This window comes from Aegilops tauschii, chromosome 6, assembly GCF_002575655.3.
Source record: "Aegilops tauschii subsp. strangulata cultivar AL8/78 chromosome 6, Aet v6.0, whole genome shotgun sequence".
In the NCBI taxonomy this organism is placed as follows: Eukaryota; Viridiplantae; Streptophyta; class Magnoliopsida; order Poales; family Poaceae; genus Aegilops; species Aegilops tauschii.
Genome location: NC_053040.3, coordinates 72,048,864 through 72,071,744, shown reverse-complemented (window position 1 = coordinate 72,071,744; position 22,881 = coordinate 72,048,864). Strand labels below are relative to the sequence as shown.

The following is a 22,881-nucleotide window of genomic DNA, read 5'->3' as shown; positions in this document are numbered from 1 at the left end:
ACTGGTGGAGGTGGTTGGCTGGCGTCCATTTTTACTCCGGAGTGTGAGCGCGTGTGCCAGAATTAGCTAGGTGAGAGGCGCTGATTTAGGAAGTTGAGTAAGTAGATGTAGCACAGTCAATTCTGATTTGGCTGTTGAGCATGGCTAGCACTAACAATCCTACGTACTCCACCAGCATCGAGGACCATGTGATGAACCCCCTGCCATCCATGGCTAGCAATAGCGTACATGGAATCAATGGATGCTTGAAATTTTCCTCATTTTTGTGTGCCGCATGAAAATTGTGCTTCATCTGAGGAACTACTTGAAGCAAATAACTACTTTTGTGTGGATGTAAGGGATGGATGCTCAAAAAATTTCTCACGTTTGTGTGGGGTATGAAAATTGTGCTTCATCTGAGAAGCAACACTCGCATATGTGCAAATTGTAGGGGACGCGTGACAATTCGATCGACGCTGATGGGCTGGGTGCACATGCATCTCTCTCTGGCCGCTGCAGGGCCCATTTCCGGAAGCGCGAAAGCAACAAGGGAAGCCACACCACTCCCAGCTAGCTAGCTAGCTGCTACCCTAGTCAGATTCCACGCCCAGCAAAGTAATTAACCAAACGGATACAAATCAGCAATGAAATGATATATGATCACATAGAATGGAAACCCTTCATCAGAGCGTAAGGTAAATATAACCCATGCTAGAGGTCCGGTTCAGACTTCATATTATTAACCAAACAGCCATAGTGACAGCTCTGACCTCGCATCGAATCAAGCTTACTGAGACTAAGTTATATACTACTAGATACTACATAACTACGCATCACACGATCGACCTGTCCATCTCTTAATTGTTCACAAGAGCAACATATATAGGTAGTACCGTAGTAGTAGCTAGGAAACAGAAGCACTCCTGCACTGGTAGTAGTATAGTAGTACTCGATCTCCATCATCTTCTGCGGCCACCTCGAAATTCTTCCTGTGCACCTGGCCAGTAAATGATGAAATTAAGGCCTATGGTCAGCAGGTTGTTGGTGACAACTAAACGGTAGCAATAAACCGCACAACACGATTCAAACGTACGGCTAGCTGTTCCAAGATGACAATTAGGTTTACATTAACACTATTCTGCTCTAGATAATTGCACAATCTTCTACCGATCTGGCATAATTACCTGAGTACGTAGGTGAAGCTGGGCTACTCCGCCACCTTGTTAGTCGCTAGCCTGAGACTCATCCTGAGCATGCCAGCGATGCTGCGCTGTTGAGGACTCATCCTCCAGATCGCCACGGCAGCAGCGATGTAGAAGAGGGCGAGGAGTAGGACCGAGCACAACACAGCCGCGACGCAGATTAAGTAAGAAGCCTCTCGAAATCCACACATCTGAAGAACGAAGGCGATGGGTGCCGCCAACGTCGCCACGGTGATGAACCCTTGCACCGGCCAGATCAGGGGCCACGGGAAGATCTCAGAGCGATCCTCGACCTCATTCTCTTCCTTGACCTATCACATGGACAATCATCGACATCATATATATGGAAGAGACGTTGATTTCGCGGGGCGGGAGGGGCGGCGACTGAGGAGTACGTACCTCGCTGTCGCTGCTGCTGCACGCGGCGCGCAGGAAGAAGAGCACGCACGCCGGCGCTAAGAGAAGCAGGGCGATCATGCCGGAAGTTTACGAGAGCGCGAACAGGATGGAGACGACGGTGCAGTTCTTCCCGCCGCAGGCCTCGACCGCGACGAGGTTCAAGAAGCCGGTCGCGAAGAAGATGAAGACAGCGGACAGGAACTGATAGATCAGGACGTCGGCGGCCGCGCGGGCGGCGCTGCTGCGCTCCAGTGCCCCCCCACAGCCTTCCTCACCAGCGCCGGCGAGGTGGCCGCTGCACGTGCAGCCAGCTTGCAGATCTTCCCTTCCAGATCCATGGCCGTGCCTGAAACAGATCGAGCCACAAAGACACAAATCAAGATTCGACCCAAATCGACACCATGCAGCTACAAGCGAGCTCCCGTGCGCCCACAGGCCACCGCCGGCGCAATCAGGCCTGCACCGTAAGCCTCCGCCCAGCCACAAGCGAGGTCCCGCGCACACTCAGGCCGTCGTCAGCGTAGTCAAGGCAGAGAGAGAGAGAGAGAGGGTGGAGGAGAGGACGCGTGCGTACCTTGGTCCGGCCGCCGCCGCCGCCTCTCCGTTGGTCCAACCGCTCTGGATGTGGAGTGAAGTGACCGGTGGCTGAGGTGGCTCGGTGTGACTGGGGTATTACGGCCTGCGGCCAGGGGGTGGGGGGCTTTTTAAGCTGAACTCCGGAGGTGTGAGTGGTCTGGCTGTGAGAAAAACAGAGTAGTAAAAGGTAGCCATCGTGAATAACAGATGAAAAAGTAATAAAACATTTTTAAAATTCATATTTTTAGATTCATTAATATTAATTATATTCGTGGATATTTTTAAAGGTCGTGATCATTAAAGTTTGTGGACACTTTTCTAATTTGAAAACTTGTTTTAATTTGCAAACATTTTTTGAAATCCATGAATATGTTTTCAATTCACGAATGTTTTCTAAAATTCACAATATGTTTAAAATCCTTGAACATCTTTTAATTAAACTAACTCTTTCAAATAAAAAATGATAGCTAAGATTTTTCTCTAAGCTAGCACTGGGGTGAGCGAAAAAAAGCCAAGTGAGGGAAAGGTGCAAGGAGCCGAGCTGAGCAAGCGAGGGATTCGTGGGCTGGCACATGTGAACGTTATAGCAACAATTCCATGGTTTTAGCGTGAAATAAAAGCTCTCAAGAGGCTCAAACAACCACCACCGACAAACACCAGAGCTGAAATGTGTAAATACACCACAACCACGCACCAAACATCTGATTCTCAAAACTAAACACCAAACAACTCCATTCTCCTCTAGAAACAAATACGGTCTCCGACAGCAACCCCACATGATATACGAAGCCGCATGTTAGCCTCTATTAGAAAAATCAACTCTCATAGATTTTTTCTTGGACATCTAAAGCATAGAAATGGTAACTAGAGCTACATATTCGGTATGTTTTATAGTGACTGTGGCCGGCTTACATTTTACCGCATTGAAAGTTTCTCCCAACTTCTCCAACTCCAAGAATACAATTGTTTGAGTTAGTCTGGATCTTCAAGTAAAATTTCACTCGATACCATTAAACTCGCGAGATAACAGCCCCCGCGTTTTCTGCATGGGCGACTCGGGTGGCGTCCCGATCCGATATTCCCGGCAACCCTCGCACCGTGCGGCCTCCCCTCACAGACGTCGGCTGGCTCCATGGGCTTGCCTGCACAGCCGCGGCTGGGCTCTATTTCTGTTAGTGATTGGGTGGCGTTGGGCGTTCCTGAGGCGATGGACGCATTGAAGCAGCGGCGCGGCAGCCTCTAAGCACACGGAGTGTGGCTCCCCCTCCTCCGATCAAGTCGGCATCGCCATGCTGCGGCCGTACCAAGCGGACGAGGGAATGGAGCAACTGCCGCCATGACCCTGACAAGGTGAGCCTGCTCAAAGCCAAGTGTTGATGAAGCCCATGTGGTGGTCGTCATCCGGCAGATGCAGCGGTTATTGCCTTTGCTACCGGCAGGATGGCCATGGGTGTGAAAAGGCTATGTGCATGCATGTACTTCCGTGTTCTGCTGGGTCATCGTAGGCACCTGCGGCAAGCCTTCTTTGGCAGGCATCATGAATCCGCTTGATGCTTCATTATGCAGAGGCCAGGTGTCGCTCATTGTGTTTGTATCCACTTGATGCTTCATTATGAATCAATAAAAACACCCTTTATAAAAAAAAAGCAAAATTTCTCATATTTCATATAGGACAAAGTGCATGCAAGATGCAACGGTATATTTGATATATTGTTGGGGTTGTTGCCTCTCTCTCTCTCTCTCTCTCTCTCTCTCTCTCTCTCTCTGGAGGGTTTCTTCCCTTGCTTTTTCATCATTCTAGTGACCTTAGAAGCAAAACAAATCAAAATCACATAAGAGATGCTCTGAAAACCTACTCCGCCCATCCGCTCTATATAAAAAGGGAGGAAGACCTAATGACTAGAGGGCTTCCCCATTCTCTTCTTTCTTCAAACATTCCCATCTACACAGCTGCCTTACCGCCATCATCAATACCACATCTCCATAGCCATCTCCACCACCATAGTCTCCATCTTCATCATATTAATTACATGTAATCAATATTCCATCGCGATCAACTGACATTGTAAGATTTTCAATCATTCATCTTCGAGTAACTTTTTATATAATGTCTTCTGCTTGTGATTTGATCGTGATATGTGATCAACGCCCTCAGGCTAAGGGTCGATGCATAGCCTCGCAGCCCATGTATGCTTAAGAAGGGATTGATGATTAGTTTAATTGAAATTTATCTCTATTATTGTGCAACTATTTTTTATTTTGTCTCAACCTCGATCCTAGTGTACGAAGATACCCAAGACACCGAAGATCGGAAGTTCGGAACAAGGAGGGCTAAAGGACAGGGGAAGAGGGAGGCTATGTCGAAATACGGTGAAAATTGGCGCCAGATTGGCCCTTTGGTGCGATGGCTACCAATCCTATGTTGGCAAGGTCACTCTTACTCGAGTCTGTCTAGTCTCCCGACGTTTATTATGGGATTCTACCGTTTGCCCGACAGTAATCATGCTTGCTTTGATGCCTTCTTATGGAATACTGTGGATAACAAAAAGAAATACAAAATGGTTAAATGGGAAATTATGTGTCGCCCTAAAAGTATTGGGGGACTTGGAATCATTAATACTTCTTTTGTTAATGAGTGAAAAACTCGTATTACTGAACCACCAATAGATTACAATCAGAAGAGGCTAGCTCAACTGCATTAGAGGGTCCAGAACCAATCCAAGTCATGGTTCTACCCTTTGTACGAGCAAAATTTGCTTGGTTACCGCTAACCTTATTTTGTAAGCGGCTAACATGAGTAATACAACTTTCATGGAGGGACATGAGATATCTAATCTCTTTAACTAAGGAAGCATAAATCGATCTATCTTGGCCTTGTCCTTGGATCATCTTTAGTGCCACTAGTGAGTCCATCTCAATGATAATCGGGAGGTCACTTCTCTAGATCGCTAAAGATAGACCTTCCATGCAGACGCTCAGCTCTGCCTCCAAAGCTTCACGGCATGAGAAGAATGACCTGCACGCAGAAAAGCTAATGGCTCCCTGGGAATCACGCAATACCATGCCAGCTCCTGCATTTTCCCCATAATAGGATCCATCCGAGTTAAATTTCACCCAACCAGCGGGAGGTGCCGCCCAAGAAGGCGAGAGTTCCACACTCCGTGTCGGTGTACTGTGCAGTAAGCTGAAAGGTAATAACAATTTTCCCCTTCAACTATTTGATACTTCTATCATGATAACAATTTTCCCCTTCAAGTGTGTGGAGAGCAATTCTTCAGAGCAAATACTTCCCCGATTGTCCTCCTTTCATGTCCAACGTTGGAGGTGGCTCTCAGTTTTGGAGAGCTCTTATCAAAATCCGAGACGAGTTTCGTAGTCTGCAGAAGTTCTCACTTGATTCTGGATCTTCAGTTGGGTTTTGGCTTGATTGGTGGATGGGCCGAGACCTCTTTGCCTTTCTTACACTATTATTTTCTCTGACTACTCCAACTAGGCGATCTCTATTTGTGAGCTCGCCTCCTCTAATTGGGACATGGGCCTGCGCCAGACTCTCTCTCCCGCGGAGTTGGTTGATTAGCATGCTCTTATTGCCGACTACCTTTGCTCTCGGAGACCTCAGATCAGATATTTGGGCCCCACTCCTCCTCAGGCAAATTCTCGGTCAAATCGCTTTACACAAAGCTCTCCCAGGGGCGGCTTTCTCCCCCATTTCAAGGGCCTCTGGCGAGCTCGGATCCCGCTCAAAATCATAATCTTCCTTTGGCAGACCATTGGGCGCAAACTTCCTGCTATATTACCATATCCTTGAATGTAACGGGAATGCCTCCTTGTTCTGCTCCCTTTGTGACCTGACAGAGCGCACTGAACACATCCTATTCAAATGTGTACTGGCTAAACTTGGCTGGAGTTGCGTTCGATCATGGTAGAACGTGTCTTGGAACCCAACTAACATGGATGAATTCATTTCTATTATCATAAACCTCCCCGACCAATTTGCTAGGGTTCTTTGGATAGCATTCGATGCTCTTGCGTGGGCTTTGTGGACTATTCATAACAAATTTACGATTGAGCATATTTTCCCTAATAAACCTGTTGATGTCTTATTTAAAATGGTTGCATTTCTTCAGCAATGGAGCCCTCTCACTAATGCTGGTGATGTGGATGTTATTGCCATGATTGTCCCAAAAATTCGAGCTTCTGCTATCGCCCTGTCCCCCAAAGGCCCCATGTGGTCAAAGACATCTAGTTCTTATGTTTCTATTGCCAGACATGTGTGTCCTTTGGTTTGATCCTATGGATCTGTATTTCGCTGGTGAGCTTTGCTTGCATGAACCTGGTGTGACTGTTGTGGATTATGCTCTGAACCTTGCCGTGATGGCTTTATTTATAAAGTTGGATACTTGTCTTTTCCCTAAAAAAGTACGGTCGCTGGAATCAAGTCCCTGGAGGAGACTATGATGCAGTCATCAAACCCTAATGTGCTATCATTTTATCTTTAACAACCAAATTAACCCCATGAATCGAGTAGAGCCAAGATTGAACAATCAATCGTCCATGCGGCTGCAATCAACCGTGATGTTATTAGTGATAGATTCTGTGGATCGGTTAGGCTAGGATTCCGGCAACAGTGGTGGTAGGTATTACCTTCTTCTTGTGGCTCGAGGAGCTCCTGGTGCCGGCCATGGTGACGGTGGCCGGTGATGGCAGAGTAGCAATGGCGGTGCTTCCCGTCAGCACTGCACTAACCCTAGATCGATAGGGGATGTAGGTGGGGTGTACGGCGTCGCGACGAACCTCGTGATGCGAGCCGCCGGCCCCCACCTATTTATATAGTGCAGGTGACAGGGGGCCGTCAACCATAGTGAGTTGAGCACCCCGTCAGGGCGCAGATCTAAGGGCCCGGTGGGCTGTTGGGCCCACACGGTGGAGATCATCCTAACATTCTCCCCCTTGATCTCAACTTTTACTTTTGACCTTATACTTTTAGTTTACTCGTTTCATAACAGATCAATACATAGAACATGTTTCATCGTCACAGCTCAATTGCCGATAGAATCAGACAGCCACAACGTACCTCTCTGTTTTGAAACAAATTCTTTAACCTTGGGCCCTTTATTGTCCGGAAATCTTAGACTATACCATAAAACCCATGTCGACTGTGTGTTCTCCGAACACACTGGGCGGTAAGCCTTTAATAAGCAGATCTGCAAACACTTGTCTGTTGCTTTTATGCTTCAAGCATTTCTACATAATTCCGGACTTTCTCCTTTACAACGCATAACTCTGTGTCAGTGTGTTTGGCATCAACACTTGACTCATTGTCATAGGAGCGAACAACTTAAAATGGTTATCGATGTTGTCAACCATTATTAACTCCGGGTACAGGTCTCCTTAACCATTTTGCCTGTCCCTCAGCCTCATATCAAGCTATAAAATATCTTTGCATCACATTGATGATAATTGTTTCATTCTTTGGAGCTTTTCCACACAAAAACCTCCAAGTATGAAAGTTAGCGACAATTGTGGATTTCGCTACACATTTCACAAGTCCTGACTTTGTACTCACAATCTTTTGAGAGCACTTATTTCTTTCAGCACGAGGCCGATATCTTTGACTCCATTCCAGTGATCTATATATGGACTGGATATTGCCAAAACAACCCGGATATGTGAATTGTGTCAGGGTAATATATTGAGCTTCCAACAGCTGAAGCATATGGTACCATATCCGTTTTCAATCTTTTCTCATCAACTTTTGGAACACCATAGTTTCCAGTTCCATTATCCTTGACTATAAGAACAGGCATAGGTTTTCTCGCATGCATACTTTAGAGACCTTTGTTAGCATGTCCATGCGACATTCCTAATACTCCATTTTATTCTTTTCTTGGTGAATCTCGATATTTATAACGAGAGACACTCCGAGAAATGCAATTTCGAACTTTGAGGACAAGAACTTCTTTTCTCCTCCTGAAGTAGATTGACATCACCACTAGCAAGTAGGACGTCATCCACATGCACAAGATTGGGAAATGAATTTCCCATTCTATAACTTTGCATGAATACAATTGTCCTTCCATTTTCTTTAACCCAAAATATCATCCGATTCTTTAAACTTTAAATGCAACTGTCTAGAGACTTGCTCTAGTCCATAAAAAACTTCTTGAAGCAGTAGCCCTTGTGTTCTTTACATTCATCTGATGTAACTCAGATCATGATGTCGATCATGATGTGCCACTAACACTCATTGTAATTTGTTCATTCTTTTTGCACAAAATCTTTCGATTCAAGTCGCGCTTTACACCTTTACATATTTCCTTTGGAGTCACATTGACCTTGTAGACCTTTTACAGCCTACTGTTTATGCTCCATTGGAAATTACTTATGAGTCCCAAACATTGTCGGGATTCACCAATTTTATTTCATCTCACATAGTCTCTTATCATTTAGACAAACAGACACTTCTCTAAGCTCGATTGAGCGCTTTAAATGAGGTGGGATCAACCTCGATTTGAATTTCACTAACATAAACTTTATAGTAATCAGAAGTATCTGATTTTCTCATTCCTTGAGACCATCTGTGTCTCAGGTACTGGCACTTCTTTCATATGGGGCTGTTGTTGCTCTGTCATTGCCAAGAGGCAAATTAATTCTATAGTCTTTTATTTCCAAGAGGCAATAGGTTTTACACGGACCTGTGTCACAAGATCCATGTGTACTCATTCATCCTTTATAGAGCTAACATCAAGTGTTGTATAGGTCATACAACATGCTCCCCCAGATTACTCCATCTTCACTAAAAATGGCGTATCTTTAAACTTTATTATTTGGGTTTATTCTGTTAAAACTTTCTTCTTTATGGCACTTTAAGCACCGTCTTAGCATTCCTTAGTCTGCTTTTGGAACTGTAAAAGATCCAGGAATACAGCTATTTATTTTCTTTAGGGGTATTATTATGATCGTCGTACTCCCCCGGACGATCACATTCTTCTTTAATGGATATCTCATATTTCTTTCTCCCCCTCGAAATGTGGCAAGAACTTTTCTGCCACAGTTTCGAACAACCATTCACAACTCTTGTGAATTGAGGAAACTTTGAGTATCTACTTCATTTATCTGATTACTTCATATGTAATGAAGTTATCTGTTAACTGGTATGGGAGTACTTTCTCCTTATTCCTCATTCCATTTCGGAAACTCAAAATAGTTCTTTATTATTAATACTTTTGCAAGTCACACTTGCATATCATTCTTATCTTTAGGTTCGTCTGTAACTTTTATTCTCTTTGGATTTATTGAGTGCTTAATGACCGTTACACATAAGGTGTACGGTCGATACTAGGAAAGCATAATAGCTACTCCATACTTTTCTCCCAGAGTGGGACACATTAAATGCACATGAGTCATCATATCTTTCTCCTGTCATACAGGATTTTTTTTTGACATAATACTATGTCGACTTTACCCAGTTACGCAGGTATTTTCCCAGACTTTTTTATCATAATCATCTTTTCCCGCTATGCGAGTAATTCCCTGTAAGGCACATAAATGCCAGAATTGGCTCTTTTGACTGCATATTCAATCATCAAATTCAGAAATAAATCCGAATGCTCTTTAACACACATGCTTGATCCGACGTTGGTCAAATTAAACATGCATGTTGCTTGTTTCATTTCAAATCATGTTGACTGAAAAACCTTCTTCATAGAGAGTACATGAAAGACATTCGTCAACCAAGACTCTCAATGATTTATCTCTTTTCTTTTGAAGCCATTCTTTAGAGAGAACATACTCTCTCACGTTATGACCTTTCTTGGTCATCTTTCGGGTCACAAGTACCCAGACATTCGCTTTCACGAATGAAAGCATGGAAAACTTTTAGTCTGAGAAAACTTAGCCAATAATCAACAATAATGAGCATAAAAAATAACCCTACATTGGTCTGGTTAAAAAAATATGCACATTAAACTTTTTAAAACTTTCTTTTTATATTCTAAATCACCGTTGTGGCAGAATTAGAATAAAACACCATCCTTCTACATTAATTCCATATCACCGTTGGGCGGAAATGAAAATAATGCATATAACTCATAAACAATGTGATGATAGTATTTCTATTAAACAACTTTGCTAAGAAATAATCATCATCATCAACTTTATTGCAGCGGGAACAAGAAATATACAGTTCTCTAGCTCAAGAGCATTTCTTGATCTTTATCTGTTCTCTGAAAATTGATTACTTTGATACAAAAATTATCAGAGATTTAAGCTTTGAACATAAGACTCATAGAATTATAGTACTGTTATGATCAACGTTGGTCAGAAAATAACAATACCATATTTTAACTTCAAAACAAATATCTTTCTTTTATCATAGGGAAACTATCTGCATCTTATTTCACCCACAAGGGGAAAAACATTGCTAAGAACAATTTTTCCAATTAAATTTTTCCGTTGGTTCCAATTTAACTGGAGGATAAAACTTTTACTTTGCAGCGGAAACTTTATAATATTCTATTCAGAAACAATTTTGTACTCTTTTACTCTCTAAGCAGTTTTAACCGATTGGTACGAAAATGCATTAGAGAAGCAACAATTTAATCTTTTAATTTAGTTCTGTTCACTTTTAAAAGAGCACTTTTATTTTTATTTGCAGCGGAAACATGAATAGAAAATTCATGAACTTTTTGTTTTTACAGAAACTTTTCTTTCACTAAATAAAAATTCATGAACTTTATTATTTTCTTTATAAAATTCATAGACATTTCCTTTTCTGAAAATTTTCTATTTTCATTTTCATAAACTTTTCTGTTTACTTTTCTATTTTCTAAACAAAAAATTTCATTGGAAAAATTTGCATAGAAAAACTATCTGAAATTTGCCCAAAACTTGGACAGAAAACAGAATAAACGGAAAAAAGCAAAACTGCAGCGCAGCCCAGCCTCGGCCCAGCGCGCGGCGCCCGCGCCCGCTGTGGCTGGCCACGGTCCAGCGGCCCAGCTCGCCACTGCCAGCCTCTCAGCTCTTTCGGCCCAAAAAGCCCGGCATGAGCTAGGGTTTCAATCTCGGCCGTCCAATGCGATCCGACGGCCGGCCGATGTTTTCTCTCGAGCAAAAACGCCCACCGCGCCGCTCGGGTCAAAACCCTAGTCATTTCCCCACCGCGCCGCTCGGATCCCCCTCGCTCTCTGTCCCGACCGAGTCGGGCCACCGCGCCGCGGCACCAGGCCGGCCGCCGGCGATGAGCGCCACCGCGCCGTGCGCGCCTCTGTTTTCTTCCCCCCATTTGCTTTCCACCCACCGCACCTCTCTCCCCCGCAACGCCCGGATCCGGCTCCTCAAGTCACACCGGCGCGGCGAGCCAGGGCGGAGCGGAGCGGCGAGCTGGGGCGGCGCGGGGAGCTGTGACCGGTCCCCTGTGAGCCATCCACTTCCCCCTCCCCACTTTGTTTCTGCGAGAGAGGAAAACAGAGAGGCTCGGCGGGGCTACCCCTTTCCTTTTTAGCGAGAGTAAGGGGAGCGCGGCCAGATCGCGCCGTGGCCATCCTCCTCGCCGGTCGCGCGTCCTCCCTCGGCGGTGAGCGCGCCGCCGTCGAGGGACTTGGCCGCGGTGCTGGCCTTTTTTGTCTTCTACTTTTCTTTTCCGGCAAGCCGTTGAGCTAGCTCCGTTTGTTCTTCGTCCGACGCCTCGGCTTGCCGATGCGCGTCCGGATCGAGAGGAACGGCGCGGCCTTCCGGTTCTTTGCCCTTCTTTTCCCCTCTTTTTCATTTTGCGGTTAGGGTTCTTGGGGGAAGGGGATTTCCTTTCCTTTTCTGTACCGAAAATCCTAAACCAATCTCTGGCTCTGATACCATTGATAGATTCTGTGGATCGGTTAGGCTAGGATTCCGGCAATCGTGGTGGTAGGTATTACCTTCTTCTTGTGGCTCGAGGAGTTCCCGGTGCCGGCCATGGTGACGGTGGCCGGTGATGGCAGAGTAGCGGTGGCGGTGCTTCCCGTCAGCACTGCACTAACCCTAGATCGGTAGGGTATGTAGGTGGGGTGTACGGCGTCGCGACGAACCTCGTGATGCGAGCCGCCGGCCCCCACCTCTTTATATAGTGCAGGTGACAGGGGCCCGTCAACCATAGTGAGTTGAGCACCCCCGATCAGGGCGCAGATCTAAGGGCCCGGTGGGCCGTTGGGCCCACACGGTGGAGATCATCCTAACAATTAGGTCTTTAGGACGCATCCCCTAAGAGCATCTCCAATAGGTTGTCCAAATTTTGACGGTCCAAAACCGGAGATGTAAAATTTGGACCGCCAAAAAATGTGTTTTGGAGCTCCGAAAAAAGGCCAACTCCAACAGATGGTCCAAATTCATGGTCCAAAAGAGCAACTTCAATAGATGGTCCAAATTCATGGTCCAAAACCGGCCAGCAGCCGCGCGGCTGCTGTTCAGCCGCTGTCCAGCCACTGTACAGCGGCACATATTGCATAAAACATGTTATTGCAAATTGCTTGACATAGAAGATACAAGTGCTCCCTGCCATCGCCAAGTTGTCATCAATGTAATTTGCCGGAACACCATATGCCATCATGCGCAAAGCTGGCAGTGACCTTGTGCGCGCGGTGGAAGAAGATGGCCGCTAGTTGGATTGGCTGCTGCGGACGGCTGCGGTTATAAGAAATGAGCTTGGAGGCCGGCCAAGAGGAGCTCGACGGGCGGCGAAGAATAGTACGGCCGCCGGGCGGAGGGCTTGGTGCGGCGATCGTGCGGCCGGCGCAACGGCCGTGGACAGGCTCACGGCCGACGGGGAGGAGGTTGGCGGAGGCCTACCGCGGCAGCCGGACCGCCGGAGGCGCCGAATCCCGCGCCGGCTGCCTCCCGATTCGGCGGTGTCCGGGCGGCTGCGAGCCGGCTACCGGCGAGGGAGGCGACGGGGGCGACGGCGGCGGGGATGTGGGGTGGCGGCGGCGTCGACGACGAGGTTTTGGGCGGTTGCGGCGGCGGATTCCAGCCGGCTGGTCTTCGGGCGGGCGGACGGGCGCGGGCGGGAAAGGAAAGGAAGTGGCGGTTGGGCGTTCGCGGGCGACGCTGGTTTTGGACCAGATGCACCTCGTGATGTAAATTTGCACCGCGAGGTGTTGTATTTTACATCACAAGGAGGCCACGGTCCATTTTTTTGCATATGGACCGTCTGTAGAAGCAGCTTTTTTTACCCCAGACGGTTCAAAAGTTAGGTATTTTTACATTTGGACCATCTATTAGAGTTGCTCTAAGTAAAACTCAAGAGCTGACATTTATTCTTCTGTAACAACGAGAGGACAACTACAATGCAAAATACTAGACAGAATAATATTTTATTACATGGTACGTAGCACCGCCGTCCATCCATACAACGTACTTTATTCTGACACACGTAGCAACGACACCGACACTTGCCCTGAAATGTGGTATGGCGCTGTGAGCTAGCACTGCCGTCGACGGGGTCGCCGGCGGCCGCCGAGACTGCTCACGGGCGTATGCATCATGCATGCATGGTTTCCGTTTCAGGCGTCGGACCAGGTGATGACGGCCGCGTCATCGGCGTTGGCGTCGAGCCCGAGCGCCTTCCACACGGCGAGGGAGGTGTCCACGATGTCGTCCGCGCACCCTTGCTTGGAGTCGCACTCGTCCACCACCTTGGCCTCCACGGTGCGCCCGGTGTGCGTGCTGGTGATGCGGATCATCCTCTCGCACCGGCGCCCGCCCTCGTACCAGCGCGTGGACAGCGCCGCCACCATGTCCCTGTTGCTGTGGTACCTGCCGTCGCACTCCGACGGCCCGAATCCCTCGCCTCTGTCGAAATCGTTTATCGTCATCACGCCGGGGGTGTCGCCGCCGGCGTGGTGCCGCGCGGACGCTTGCAGTAGGATCACGAGCATGGCCACGAACGCGAGCTTGGTGTTCGCCATTGCTTGACTTGCTGTGGGTACTGATGCTGGGTTGTGGCTGGTCTGAGGGGTTTATATAGGCGCACGTACGTCTATACCGACGCTCTCTCAGTCTCGGTGTGCTCGATACAGGCCCAAAATGGCTGCGTACTGCGTTAGGGGGCAACTGAATTGTAGAGATGAGTTCGTTTGGATTACGTGGTGTCGCTGATGTTACAGCGGTAGTAACCAAGAATGGAACTCGGCAGGTCGCTGTTGGCAGAGATGGTGCCAATTTCTACTACTCCAAACAAGGAAAATTTTCCTAAATCTAAGCTGTTAATCGTGATGTACTACAATATGACTGGATGAGCAAGAGCAAGTGTTGGTGTGTCCAATGTACTAGATACTTATATCATGCGCGTTAATCGTTATTGTTGTTTAATCACGTGAGCCCTCTAGAATTTCTTTTTGAGGAAAATGCAGCAGCTCTGCCATCAATATGTGTGTGTGTGTGTGTGTTTACAAGTTTGTGCAAAGGCAAGAAAACAAACGAACAAAAACAATGCAAAAATGAATAGTTAAAACTCCAACCTCATAATGTAACTAGAGAATACCACACACGTTCCCGCGGGAATCAATTAGAAATTTTACTGATTTGATTGTATGAAACATGCATAGTTGAATTAATAATATCTAAACATAAATTTAAAATAAATATTATATATTGTATTTTATTATTGTGTTTTTTTAATATAAGTGGCATAACATAATGGGAAAAAACTTACATGCATGTTGAGTCGACTTTTGATGAGGTGGCATGTGTGGTTGGGTGGGATGTGTGCATGGTATGAACTAATAAGGGAAAACATTTTCTCATGCATGTTGTGGTGGGTCTTTGATGGGATGGCATATGTGCATGCATTGTAAGATAATAGAGGTAGTGGGGATGAACTATTTAGGTAGATGATACCCCGCGCATTGCTACAGGAACCGATTACAATATATTTTGAGAGATTTGATTGTATGAACATGAACATTTGAATTTATATTATATGAACTTAACAAATAATACATATTATATATATTATTTAATTACTGTATAGTTCAAAGTAATTATTGAATATAAGTGGCATAATATAACGGAAAACTTTTTGCAATGCATGTTGAGTGGACCTTTGATGAGATGGTATGTGTGATGGGTGAGATGTTTGCATGTGATCAACTAATGATTTTTTTTCACATGCATGCTGTGGTGGGCCTTTGATGATGTGGCATGTGTGCATTTTAAAATAATAAAAGTAGTGAGGATCAACTATTTAGATATATAGGATAGGATAAAAAAAGAAAAAATACAAAAAATATTGTTTATATCAAACATCTAAACTTAATCAAAACTTATGGAAAAAGGAGGATTATTTGCGTAGCTAATTTGGTTTTCTATGGTACACAATGACAGTCGCCATGATCATGCATAATATGATCATTGAGCATGAGTGCGGGAAAGATCTAGATTATCCTTCTATGAATCGATGCAAAAGCCTGGAAAGCCGTGTAGAAGGGAAGACTGCTTCCGACGCTTTCTTGAAGTTTACCGTGACATTCAAAATTCGAATACCCATGGAGATCTCATCAATGAGTGATGGGCATGGAATGGGCAACAAAATCTCTAGTTTTACGACTTTATCTCTATGTTTCATGCATGTGTGATGAACTTTGTGTTATGTTTGACGAATAAATTGTGTTGAATTAGATGTTGTGGATTGATGAACTATGTAATAAGTGCTATTTGTGTTATGTTTGTTTTTGAATTTATTTGAGATGAATTTGATATTATTTTTGTTGAACTTGTTTTAATAAGAAGGCCAATGTTTTGGGGCACCAGTTTTACATCATCTGTTACGACGAAAAATTTCTTCTGCTCTAAAACCTTCTCTCTCCTGTCTAAAACATTTTTTGACACTAACTTTTACATCATAGATGCTCTCATGAGAAGCAAGTTTTTTTTTAGTCTAGTAAGAAGTAAGTAGTGGGAACTATCCGGGTTTTTTTTTGAGGGGAAGGCCTTACGGCTAGCTTTATTAACTTCAAGCAAATCCGCAAGTAAAACCGAAATGAAACTAGGGGAAAAGAACTATCCGGTTAATATTTCTGAGGAAAAGAACTATCCGGTCAAATGCCAGATGTCTCGCCTCGAGCAAGGCCCGGGAAGGAGAATGTTTTTTTTTTCGAATCAAGGAGCAGTCAGTGGGTGTGCCAAGCCCAGGAACGGACGACAGACTCGGCCCACTGCGCACGGGGGGAGGTGGGTGGACCCCACGCACCCGGGCCGCGCTTTGAGATCCGAGCGCGCGGGTTCCGTGCGCGATCGGACGGCGGGGCGAGGTCCTGGAGGCCACACAAAGCGCACCCAAGGCGCCGCCCCCATTTCTCCTCCACCCCCCATCCCCATCTCGCTCTCGCGGCCGAGAGATCGAATCGGAGAAGAAGAAGGAGCGGAGAGGCCTCTGCTGCCCTAGCTCCGCCGCCCCCCACCAGCCATGGCGCTCGCCGCTCGCCTCGTATCCCGCTCCCGCCAGGTTCGTCCGCGCGCCAGGCTCCCTCCCTCCCTCACACACCCCCCGGGCCTCGAACCCTAGTAGCTTTTCGGTAGATCTGATCCGGCGCGCGTGCATCGCCGCCCGTCTGATTCGGTTTGCCCGGGATCTCGGTCGCGCCGGTGAGATTTCTAGTCGGTCGTCGATCGGGGTGCTGGGAGTGATTGGGGTCTCCGAGTACGATGCTCTTCGATTTGATCGGATCGATTGATTCGTTGCGGTGAGATCCTCTCGGTTAGGAGGGGAGCCGTCGCAGGTTGCGGGGCACAGGGGATTGGAGTCGGGCCGGCCAGGGAACAGCTCTAGATCTTTCTGCGCCAATGCAATTCCCCATTTCGGCTCCCTCCTTGATCCGTAGTCATGTGTATTCATACCGACCGAAGGAAGCCATCTAGACTGCCATGTTGCATCCTCATTAATAGAAATGCTAATAATCATGGCTGCGTCCTCTTGGTCTCCTGTTTCCCGAGCTGTGCATGTCCTCTGCTGGTGTGTGGATGGTGGTTTTCTCGTTGAACTTTAGTTTCGTCTTGTCCGAGATGTGCAGGTCTTTTGGCTCATCTGTGCATAGTGATTTATCATTGAGCTTGAGACCATAACAGTGTAGACTGGCACTGGTTTTGTTTAATCTGGACGTTGTTGTGTTTAAGACTGTTAGTCTCTTTAGTTGTAGAGTGGAGCTATTTGATGTCGGAACATTTCGTTTCTGATGTGTCTGTCAAATTCACACTCTGTGTATGCTGATCAGTTTGTTGATTAATGTTTGTGCAGTTATATTCTGTCCAAGCTGCTTTGGCCAATGGAGGTCTCACTCAAGTCCGCTCATTTGCCAAGGAGGCAGCTCCTGTCAGCGGAGATGGTACGCATTTTAATCCTTTGCTGCATTTGTGTGAAATTAACATCTTGGTATTGTATGCATAGGTATTCTGTGCATGTTCTGTAATAGTGTTAGTTCTGAAAAAAATACTTTCAAATTATAACTGATTTAGTTTTGGTGCAAGAATTCACATCAAGATTTGAATTTGTTGTGATCGGCACTGTTTCCTGGCTTGCTTTGATATTTTAATTGGTGACTACTGAGTGATGCTACATCATTAAATATTACTTTGTGAGAAGACTGAAATGAAGCATGCAGGACATGGAACTTTAACCTAATTAAATGTTGGGAGCTAACTTCTATATCTTGAATATTTATCTCATGATTAGCTGTGCCCTTAAGGATGGATCAATCAATATTATCTCTTTCCCTGAACATGCAGCGTATTCATTCATTTTGAATTTTCATCGAGTTTGTTAGTTTTGCATTTTCTTTGTAAGTTTTATGGCAACAATGTTCCTAGTACTGCTTCTGTTGTTGCTGTATTTATTTATTTAATAACTTATTGTGTAATAGTCCTAATTTCATTGTTCCCATGTTGTACAGACCTATTGAAGGGCATCTTTTTTGAGGTGAAGAAAAAGTTTGAGACCGCACTTGGGGTCCTTAAGAAGGAGAAGATCACGATTGACCCAGATGACCAAACAGCAGTTGCTAACTATGCCCAAGTCATGAGGACTGTAAGAGAAAAGTACGAAAATATATAGGCTTTTGCATTGCATGTTTTCATGATCATTGAGCTTGTTACTTCCTATTGTTTTTTCTTCACTTTTGTGCTCTGTTGCACACAGTTCTCTAGGTCCAGTGTTTTGGTACATTATTTGCTTGATTGCCCCCTCTATAATCTGGCCCATGGTCTGCAACTAGAACTTGTATTTACTGAACCCTATTGTCCAATATTTGAGTATCAATATGGAAACAAGCATTTCACATTTATATTACTTGCTGACTGAATAGAATTGATAAGCATGTGAAAGGTTCAATTTTTCTGGGTGTAAGATGTATTCCTCTGAAATTAAGGAAGTTTTACATGCACATTTTAATGCCCTCTTTGACTATAAGGCTTTGTTTTCTGCAATTAACCTGATTGGACATAAAACATTTGCTCAATGGATTCCATGTGAATCTGCCATCTCAAACAAGCACCCACTTTCTTACTTTATCTTATTTTAAATCATTTGAGATTATTGTCAATGACCTGATCGCCACTACTCATTGTCTAAATGCAGGGCAGATCTTCTTTCTGATTCTCAGAGAATTAAATATACTATTGAGACTTTCACGAAGGGCATCCCTGATGCAAGGACGTACTTGGATACCCTTCAGCAGCTCAGGAAAAAGTATGCCTATTACCTAATTAGCATCGGCTGTTTATTCCTATGCTCTCAGAAATCCTTATGCTTGAGCTTGACATGAATATTTGCTCAATGAATGTTTTCCTTTATTTTACACAGGAGTGGTCTCATAGATGATATGGGTATTGAGGATATGATGATGGAAGCTCTCGAGAAAGTTGAGAAGGACATTAAGAAACCTCTTCTGAGGAGTGACAAGAAGAACATGGGTCTCCTCTTGGCAGAGTTTGACAAGATTAACAAAAAGTATGTAAATATGTGCATCTTCTACTTATCATGGTAGTATCCATTCAGTTTCAATTGCAAGATAGTCATCGATAATTTCATGGAGAGACATGTGCTGATGACCGGAAAATCTGTATCATCTGCAGTTGCTATTACCTTAGTAGCACTTACACATTGAATGAGGTTGATATTTCCCTTAAGAAGAGAAATGCATCCCATTGTTGATTTTCATCAGGAGATGCCATTGATATATCATGTATATGCATATGCTGATGACCTGAGAATCTGGGTCATCTGTGCTATTACCTTTTAGCAGCACTTCTTTAACAGCTTTTAACCTAGACGCTGAATGAGATTGACATTTCTCCTGAGAAAAGGAATGCATCCCATTGTTGATTTGCTACAGGAGTTCTTTTATTCATACTGCAAAACAGTTAAAATGATGCCATGGCCCCTGTTGTTTGTTCCTGAGTGTTGGGTATCTGGATCTGTTGCAACATCTGCTGTTTAGTCCTGTTAGGTGCATGCTAGACATGTTTTAGCTTGACTAGCATGTGTTTTATACGTTCTTCTCTTGTCTTTGGAACTTGAAATAGGCTTGGCATTCGGAAGGAGGATCTTCCCAAGATTGAGGAAAATCTTGAAATGGAACTTGCCAAAGCTGAGCTGACGGAACTTAAGAAGGAAGTTGTTGAAGCAATGGAGGGCCAACTAAAGAGGTATGCCTCTTCAACTTACACCACTATTTGCTTGAGTGGTACCTCAAATCTTTCAAGGCTTGTAATTGGAAAGCTAGAAATCTCTTGAGGCAAAGTTTCAATGTAAAGCACTCAAGTCGTCATAGAGTTTCGTGAATTTTATATATGCTGTCTGTATCTCTTCTTCGCTAACAAGTTAGCGATTCACTGACATAATTTGCCTCCAGGGAGGAGTTTAAAGATGAGGCGATGCCTGACGTCAGGAAGTTGGACATTAGAAACTTCCTCTAGGTCCCTGATTGATGATAACCCTCGGGGTGACCGATCTGTGATTTTTCTTTTCAAGTGACGGCCGGTGCTGTAAGCCACACCGAATGGATGTTATTGTTGCTTTTTGTAATAAAACTGCACCGAAAATATGACAGTCAACCGTTGAGTTGGGTTGCTTGGTTACCTTCCGGCGTTGAGAGTTTTGTTTCTTAGGCTGGCAACGTGAACATCAAGCGTTGCTGAATATGTGCCTGCGGCTGCTGTTGTATGTAGTAGCCACACATTATAATTATATGGGATGTTCCAGTGTCTTGTTCACCAGGTTATGAGGCTTTGGCCATGGCTTTAACTGCAGTTTCGATTTTCATTGACATGTTATACCTGGACTTCAAGTACCTTTTTGGTAGCACTTCCTCATAGCTAGTGCTTCGAAGCATCAACCATCGATCCAAAAGAAGCCACGATTAATTATGGTTGTCAATGTTATTCATAAAGAGAAACATGAAATGAAAATCCAAACTTTGGGCAAGTTAATTTATTTATATTATATTCCAATAAGACACATACTAGTCAAGCTAACATGTAGCGTTGCAACCTGCGGTTTGATCATAGTTGATAATATTTTGAGCATAGTTAATAATATAGCTTGGCATGTAATTTATAGCTAATGTAATAGCCTTTTTTAATAGAATAGAGACGCAGACGAATGTACACTTATCCTTATAAACGCATGTACGCACACCTTATCTTTATGAGTATCTTCAAAAGACTGAGTCGACATATCATTTTGAGATTGCACCACAAAGAACGTAACCATCTGAGCTATACTCAGTTTGCTAGCTAATGTAATAGCTAGCATGTATAGTAGTTGGCTACAAGAAATACTAATTTATTAACATATGACCCATCTTTCATTCTTACAAACCTTATGGGAGCCCGTGCTAAAGTTGGCCGTCTGCTTCTCTTTTCTTTTTTTCAACTTAGCAAAAACATAATATTTAAATTTTTATAGTCCGCTTATATCACCTTATTATACTTGCTCTTAGTGGTTACCCCGGCATAACATGGTTGATTTCCAACATTATGCATTTATAGCCTTTTGTTTTTTGAGATCAATATGCATTTATAGCTGGTAGGTGTGTGTATGCAGTATCTTCATTTTTATCAGGAAAATCACAATATGCATTTACACTAGATTTGCGTTCTAACATGAAAATCTTCAAAATAGATTGGTTGTTCTTTCCTATATATCATTTTGAAATAATTGTTGAAGCATCACAATTGAACAAATTTACTCACAAAAATCCTTACTAACTTTTACATTGAACTATTTAGCATTTGTATAAAAGTTGTTTTGGCAAACGGTAGCGCTCTTGAGGGCTAGCTTTTATTCATTAACAACCTATGTACCGTAAGTAGTTTCTCCAAGGGAAAGGAGATGGCTTCAAATGTCGTTTTTGAAGTCATGAGCAAAGTAATTTGTTTGAGAAGGCTCTATTAGCTAGAGCATGAGCAAAGTGATTCTCGGACCTAGGACCGTGGAGCACTTTGACGGACCTGAGACAAGAAATAATGTCATAACTTAGCAAGAAGATTCCTTGATTCCACAGCATCAACCAAAGTCCTGCAATCAGAATAGAGGAAGCAAATCTGCAGCCCAATGCCTTGGTTGCCAAGGTAGCAATTAAGGCCATCGCTTCAGCCTGCAAAACAAATTGCACATTTGTTGCCGACGCATGAACGAATGCTGTGTGCTTGGTGAGTGTATTGTTGAGATATACTTTGAAGGAGGCTTCATTCTCAGCCATCGAAAGGTTGCGTCCACATATGCTAGAGTACCCGTAGATTAGATTGTATATGCACATCTGTATTTAGGAGAGAATAATAATTGTTATCTTCATGAGATATATTCCTTTCCCTCTTCTCCTCTATTAAACCCGCAGTAAGTATTGTCTTTGCATCATGAAGAACTTGCATATGACTTCATTTTCTTTTATTGAAGTGGTGATAATTTTTGGCTCTCAATATGTTCCAAAGAACAGTGAAAACAATATCTAGTTTTAACTCGGATTGTTAAGAAAACATGATCATTTGAATGATATCAACAAAATATGAATTGGAGTTCAACATGTCAGTTTTGAGGTCAAATTTAAACCAGATTGAGCTAGAGAAATTGCATTGAAAGAAAAGGTTCAGATCAAATTCTATTTAACAAGATCCACAACATTCTTTGTTGGTATGACTGGAATACCTAGAAGCTCTTAATTGTGTTGCAACAACTCTCCTAATAAGCCCCCAAGCAAAAGTTTTGACCCTAGGGGCCATGGTTTTGTTTTTCCCAACTTGACTGAGCATAACACTCTCTCAATCCGAAGTAAGAGCTTGTCTTCACAAAGAGCTGCCTTGGATCTCCTACACAAAAGTTTTGTATGCACTTTTTCTTTTACAATCTGAATTAGGAGCGTGTGTCCAACAAATGGCATCTTCAAGATTAGCCTTGATAATTAGAATATTCAAAATTTCATTGTTAACAGAATCATCAACGTAAGCACTAATTTTTTCTTCATCCCTTATGTGTCGTCGTTATGCACTTCTTCCCTCATCACCGTTCCTTATGGATGTACCATCTTCCTCCTATCCAGGCTCTGCGTCGGCGACCACCTCGAAGGGGAGAATTTAAGTGTTCAATTATGGTAATCACTAGAGTTGAAAGTTGTATTTTGAATCGGATCTCACCTACTCCGATGCAAAACGATGGATTCGGGCGGTTCATCAGACGAGGAGTATGGACGGGGCACAACTTGAT

At 44.2% G+C, this 22,881-nt stretch overlaps 3 protein-coding genes across 4 annotated transcripts; 1 reads left to right on the top strand and 2 right to left on the bottom strand.

The window, feature by feature from the left end:
- Positions 1 to 670: 670 nt before the first annotated feature.
- On the bottom strand, positions 671 to 2,241 carry LOC120967372 (uncharacterized). 2 transcript variants are annotated; one of them, XM_073500622.1, is made up of 4 exons: positions 2,155 to 2,241; positions 1,581 to 1,926; positions 1,164 to 1,492; positions 671 to 976 (listed from the first exon to the last, which is right to left on the bottom strand). In XM_073500622.1, the coding sequence occupies exons 2-3, from the start codon at positions 1,656 to 1,658 to the stop codon at positions 1,187 to 1,189; spliced, it is 384 nt and encodes a 127-aa protein (XP_073356723.1). In that variant the 5' UTR covers positions 1,659 to 1,926; positions 2,155 to 2,241; the 3' UTR covers positions 671 to 976; positions 1,164 to 1,186. The 2 variants fall into 2 exon arrangements, with proteins under 2 accessions (XP_073356723.1, XP_045086455.1); XM_045230520.2 differs by having other exon boundaries at positions 671 to 968.
- An 11,449-nt stretch (positions 2,242 to 13,690) lies between these two features.
- Positions 13,691 to 14,095, bottom strand: LOC109757230 (putative ripening-related protein 6). Its single transcript, XM_020316062.1, has one exon. It carries the CDS (start codon positions 14,093 to 14,095, stop codon positions 13,691 to 13,693), a length of 405 nt encoding a protein of 134 aa, XP_020171651.1.
- Positions 14,096 to 16,427: 2,332 nt separating this feature from the next.
- LOC109757177 (probable ATP synthase 24 kDa subunit, mitochondrial) lies at positions 16,428 to 20,387 on the top strand. The gene is made up of 7 exons (XM_020316014.4): positions 16,428 to 16,632; positions 17,422 to 17,509; positions 18,074 to 18,218; positions 18,757 to 18,867; positions 18,982 to 19,128; positions 19,704 to 19,826; positions 20,033 to 20,387. The coding sequence occupies exons 1-7, from the start codon at positions 16,594 to 16,596 to the stop codon at positions 20,094 to 20,096; spliced, it is 717 nt and encodes a 238-aa protein (XP_020171603.1). The 5' UTR covers positions 16,428 to 16,593; the 3' UTR covers positions 20,097 to 20,387.
- Positions 20,388 to 22,881: the final 2,494 nt, after the last annotated feature.